Below are 5,859 nucleotides of genomic sequence, written 5' to 3'. Positions count from 1 at the left end.
AAATATGTGTAATGTTTTGACATTTTATGCATTAATTGACTAGTAGAAATGAATACAATAATTAATAATACTAATACTACCTAGAATTAGGCGGCATAATGCAATAATTGGCAGGAAAAAAAACTTGAAAACTGAAACCAAAAACCCAATACCAAATAAAAGTAGCAAAAAACTGTAACCAAAAACCAAAAAACCAAATACAGGTAGCAAACAACTGAAACCAAAAACCAAAAAACCAATTATCAAAAGGTGAAAATTGAAACCAAACCAAAAACCAAAAATCAATTTTCAATCAGTTTCAACCCCTGCCTATGGGGGTCACTGGGGTTTTGAGATTGGTGATCGCCCTTGGCCAACAACCAGAACCGACTAATTACTAGAGACTAAGGATACTTTTCGGCATCGTGTGCTGTCGAGTGCTTTCGGCTACGCTCGTTTGACTTGTCTCCATGAAAATGAAATATTCTCCTTATCAAAGATGAAACTCCTGTTTCCTTTTTGTTCAAATCTTTCTTTTTCATAATCATATTATTTCATAAGAATATTGTACGTATTTTAATGATAAAACTCGTGTTAGTCCTGTTTCTTTTGAATTTTAATCTGTTTCATAATTTCGTTGACACGTCGACAGTCTTGTACTCTAGTTAGACAACTTGGTTTCCGATCTGAACATTTCCAAATGGCAATAATATAAATAAAAAACAGCTGTGATGATACTAGTCTTTCGAATTCAATTTGAAGAAAATGTAAAACTTTAACAGAATGAGAAGTGACGTTGTTGTACAAACATTTGGAACTTGGAAGTTTTTCAAAAGAAGATTGATATCACATCAGTCAAAGTCAAAATCGAAAAAATCTTATCAGATTTCCAACTGCTCACATAAGGCATTTAACCCAAAGTATATTATTAAGCAACAAAAAATTGCATTCTACAAGAAATACAATGAAGAATACGTAAGAGACAATATAATATTCGAATATTATAATTAATTTTTAATTAAAATTAAAAAATCTCATCAACAGGAACAGGGAACTTGAATCATTACAATATTACAAAGAATAAAGTCAAACGAGCGTAGCCGAAAGCACTCGACAGCACACGATGCCGAAAAGTATCCTTAGTCTCTAGTAATTAGTCATCCACATCCACATCCACAGTGAAATGCACACAGCTAAGCAGAGCCGAGCAGCACTATGAAAACCTGGTTGCATAGTTCCAGAATCCAGACACAAATAAATAATACTCCACTCAGCCACTGTCCACCTTGGTCTTGGGTGATGGATGGATGAGGAAGGGGGGGGAGGGGTGAGGACTGTGATTTTTTTTTTGAATTCCAATCCTTTAATTAAAGCTATTTCTTACCAAATTTATTCATTTCCTTTACAACTGTAGCTGATAGTACATCGTTAGCCAACTTTGAAATTGCCCTCAAACCCACAGTGCCCTTTACCCCCACTGACCCCCAAAAAGGGCACTGTGGGGCCCCATCCACACTTTTTTGGAATTTTCAAAATTGAGGTACCAGCAAACAAACTTCATATTCCGGTTCTGGACTAATTACTAGAGACTAAGGATACTTTTCGGCATCGTGTGCTGTCGAGTGCTTTCGGCTACGCTCGTTTGACTTTATTCTTTGTAATATTGTAATGATTCAAGTTCCCTGTTCCTGTTGATGAGATTTTTTAATTTTAATTAAAAATTAATTATAATATTCGAATATTATATTGTCTCTTACGTATTCTTCATTGTATTTCTTGTAGAATGCAATTTTTTGTTGCTTAATAATATACTTTGGGTTAAATGCCTTATGTGAGCAGTTGGAAATCTGATAAGATTTTTTCGATTTTGACTTTGACTGATGTGATATCAATCTTCTTTTGAAAAACTTCCAAGTTCCAAATGTTTGTACAACAACGTCACTTCTCATTCTGTTAAAGTTTTACATTTTCTTCAAATTGAATTCGAAAGACTAGTATCATCACAGCTGTTTTTTATTTATATTATTGCCATTTGGAAATGTTCAGATCGGAAACCAAGTTGTCTAACTAGAGTACAAGACTGTCGACGTGTCAACGAAATTATGAAACAGATTAAAATTCAAAAGAAACAGGACTAACACGAGTTTTATCATTAAAATACGTACAATATTCGTATGAAATAATATGATTATGAAAAAGAAAGATTTGAACAAAAAGGAAACAGGAGTTTCATCTTTGATAAGGAGAATATTTCATTTTCATGGAGACAAGTCAAACGAGCGTAGCCGAAAGCACTCGACAGCACACGATGCCGAAAAGTATCCTTAGTCTCTAGTAATTAGTATGTGGATGTGGGTAACTTCAGCTACGTTGTTTTATATTGTTTCGAATTAATGAATTATCAATTTTTCGCCCTCGATTCGCTAAGGAAATGAAAAAACTAAAAAGTAACAACACACGAAAAAAATCAAAAAAAATTGCGAATTTTTGAATAATTTTGATTTTTGATTTCAGTAAGTACCAACCTTACAATAGAAAAATTCAAAAATTTTTGTCGAAGTGTTTGGCACTTTCAGGTTTGTCATGTTGGCATCACTGTATTCTTATCACTTTTTTCGGACTTGGAAAAAAATTCGACGTAGAGAAATAATGAAATGAATGCAATGCTCGACTTGTGATTTAAAATTTGGCGACTATTTTGCTCTAAAATGGATTAATTTTGCAAAAGTGATTAGCTTCGAAGCATTTTCCGTATCCAATGATGATTGAAATCTTATGAAAGTGCAAACATTTCACATTCCTGTACATGTACGTATAGGTATAACATTCTCAACTCAACCGAGTACACCTCTTTTAATAGATAATCATTAATCAACGGGATTGATTTTCATATATATGTCCAGTTCCAGTGATATTCGAGTTAATATCGACGATTCGAGATGTCATCGAGAGTTCTCAAGAAACTGGGACTTCACAAAGAATCAGATATACCCGCTTTGGAAGGAACGACGAGTGATCAGGAATCAGAAGTGTCGGAAAAATACGTCAACAAAGAAAAACACAACAAATATAATTTGGTTTGTACATATTTCGCTCGAGTTTTTGAAAACTCATTCGTGATGTAGTAAATTTCTACATCGAAATGTATTTACTTACTGCAGTTGAACGCAGACTTACAATCTGAATCCGATGTGAAAGAAGACGACGATCACGAAACTCCCGAATCGTTGAATAATTCCGAAGACATTATTCGAGAAATCAAAGATACAAAACGTAAAAAGAAGAAGAGAAAAAAGAAATCTCACAAGCAGTACAATAATACTAAAAGCAGCGAAGATGTCGAAGTATAAATCTCGCCTCACTTTGCTCAAATCAACGTTGTAAAATTTCAAAATGCGGATGTTAATTTTATTGTTTTTTGTTTGAAGGATGAATTTGAACGGTCGATTCGCGAAGTTAACGAATTATTCGGCCATCCGAGTGATACAGTAGTTGAGAATATTACCGGCGGTGTTGAGAATTGCCAAATCGAAGAAATACCCGTTCTCAACATTCAGCAACGTTATTTGAATCCGAATAACGAATTGAAGCGTATGTTCGGTTCAAAAGTTGTGAATATTACGAATGATTTCAAGTAATTTGAGTTTTAGATTTTTTCCACTCTTTTAATCATTAAAAAAAAAGTTGGAGTAAGGAGTAAGAATCTATTATGAATTTTTCAGGAAAAAAAGTAGAGGTAGATCGATCAAAGCGAGTGTCATTGTTTTACCTAAAGATACTTGGATGCCGATCACAAAACAAGGTAACAAAAACCAAGTTTTATTCAACTTTACTTTTGCTGTCGGCGAATTTCAAATTGTATTTACGATTTTATTTTTCAGGTGTTTCGATGAAATTGGTAGAAAAAAAGAATAACTGTACGTATTTCACATTCGAACACAGTCACAGTTACCAAAACATACAAAAAGAATTTTTATCCGCTGTTTCTTCATCCACACCTGACGATATAGTTGTAAGAATCAAACAACGAATACTAATCTGCTCGATGCTCGTTTATTCTCCGAGTTTAATTTATCGATTTGTTTTTTCTTTTTTGGCAGCGAATAATTAACGATTATCCGTATCACGTGGACGCTTTGATCCAACTATCGGAATTATGTAAGGTCGGCGAAGACCACGCGATCGCAGCTGAACTCATCGAACGTGCTATTTACGCGATGGAATCAGCTTTTCATCCTTCATTTAGCGTATGTCGAGGCGACTGTAGATTAAATTTTTTACGACAAGAGAACCGGTTCGTAATAATCTATTTTTCAACGTACGTAACCGAATCGTATTAATTTTACTTTTGTCGTGTAGATCTTTTTATGTAGCTGTACTGAAGCATATTCAGTTCGTAGGACAAAGAGCTTGTTATCGTACAGCTCTAGAGCTGAGTAAAATGTTATTATCCCTGAATCCTGTCGAAGATCCTCTAGCTATTGTTCTAAGTATCGATTATTACGCTCTAAGAGCCAAAGAATTTAAATGGTTGATTGATTTCACCGATACGTGGAATTCAACTCGTCATTTAGTCAAGGTATTTCTTTTTTTGTAAATTAACTATACTAACGTCAATTTGGAATACTCCACGAGAATAATGCGTTGAATTTTTTTTTTTTTTTGTCATTTTAGTTGCCGAATTTCAAGTATTCGGTGGCGTTAGCCCATTGGTCTTTGAATAATTTCGAAGAAGCCGATAAATGTTTGAAAGAAGCTATCGCACTGTTTCCTAGTTTACTCGTACCTTTGGTTGCTAAATGTAGCATGCAGTTGGACTCGTCCATATCTTCGCATACATTTTTCACCGTTTTCGCCGAAGCAACGTACGTCGATTTCTTGATTTTTTCTTTTTTCAAACGTGGATATTTTATTTATAAGATAAAACTTTAAGTATTAATATTCTTGGTTTAATTTACAGCGAAACTAAGCCTTTGAAATGTCTCACCTCGTTGTACGTGGAACGTTGTTATCACGTTTGGAAAGACAGCGCTATTTTACCGTGGTTAGAGAAAAATATAAAACAGGTGCTAGAGATGGTAGAAAGTCAAGATGCAGAAATCAGTAATTGTCAAGCTAAACGTATGAACTGGTTTAAGCCTACATTACCAGTGAACATCAAGAGGCATCTCATGATATACGATCTAACTGATATTTTACTTTTAGCCGGAGAGGTGAGCTCGCACTTGAACGATTATTGATTATCGTTTCTACGTTAATACGGTAAAATGAAATTAATATTTCGTAATTCGCTCTCGCAGGGTTTACCAAACGTTACATTACATTTTGATCCATATCCGCCCACGAACTCGGTTAATTTGTATTCTGTGCCTCGGCGAGCAGTAGCTGGCACATCGAGACGAAACGGTATACTCGCTTCATTTTTCCAAGCCCTAAATCCAAATATGCATTACGAAGGCCCGGACGAGTGAGTTAATATTTCCCTAGCTTGACTTGTTTTCCCCTTATTACATATTATGAGGTATGTATTAATAATTTGATGAAATATTGCGTACCTACGTAGGAACGAATTGGACGACTTGGCTGAAGAAATAGGCGAAGTGAATCAAGAATTGAGACGTAGTCTGAGAAGCATTGTGAATTCGATACGAGACTTATTAACTAGCTTCGATAGCGATGGCAATAGAAGAAGCAATTCTACCGGCGAAACGTCCAGAGAAACCGAAGCAAATCTGGAAGGAGACGCCGAAGATTCGGAAACATCCGACGCGGATGATAATAATTTTTGATGAATATTCGATCGTTAGCGCAGATTTCGCGTGGTTGTAAGAATTTTATAATCGTAATTTAGTTAATAAAATATTGGGTACTTTTGAAAAA

At 34.9% G+C, this 5,859-nt stretch overlaps 1 protein-coding gene across 2 annotated transcripts; it reads left to right on the top strand.

The window, feature by feature from the left end:
- Nucleotides 1-2,597: 2,597 nt before the first annotated feature.
- Nucleotides 2,598-5,859, top strand: Nulp1 (Nuclear localized protein 1). 2 transcript variants are annotated; one of them, XM_065355883.1, is made up of 12 exons: nucleotides 2,598-2,787; nucleotides 2,883-3,056; nucleotides 3,141-3,323; nucleotides 3,408-3,613; nucleotides 3,702-3,781; nucleotides 3,861-3,991; nucleotides 4,080-4,273; nucleotides 4,339-4,558; nucleotides 4,654-4,844; nucleotides 4,940-5,192; nucleotides 5,280-5,446; nucleotides 5,543-5,859. In XM_065355883.1, the coding sequence occupies exons 2-12, from the start codon at nucleotides 2,919-2,921 to the stop codon at nucleotides 5,766-5,768; spliced, it is 1,989 nt and encodes a 662-aa protein (XP_065211955.1). In that variant the 5' UTR covers nucleotides 2,598-2,787; nucleotides 2,883-2,918; the 3' UTR covers nucleotides 5,769-5,859. The 2 variants fall into 2 exon arrangements, with proteins under 2 accessions (XP_065211955.1, XP_065211956.1); XM_065355884.1 differs by having other exon boundaries at nucleotides 2,598-2,797.

This window comes from Planococcus citri, chromosome 3 (assembly GCF_950023065.1).
Source record: "Planococcus citri chromosome 3, ihPlaCitr1.1, whole genome shotgun sequence".
NCBI lineage: Eukaryota > Metazoa > Arthropoda > Insecta > Hemiptera > Pseudococcidae > Planococcus > Planococcus citri.
The sequence above is the reverse complement of the archived record's forward strand: the minus strand, read 5'-3'. Positions and strand labels throughout refer to the sequence as shown.

Bases quoted from the DNA above. Each gene is read 5' to 3' on its own strand.
- Nulp1 (XM_065355883.1), top strand. From the start codon at position 2,919: ATGTCATCGAGAGTTCTCAAGAAACTGGGACTTCACAAAGAATCAGAT. The intron at 3,324-3,407 runs GTATAAATCTCG...TTTTGTTTGAAG, and splicing joins AAAGCAGCGAAGATGTCGAA to GATGAATTTGAACGGTCGAT. The intron at 3,992-4,079 runs GTAAGAATCAAA...CTTTTTTGGCAG, and splicing joins CCACACCTGACGATATAGTT to CGAATAATTAACGATTATCC.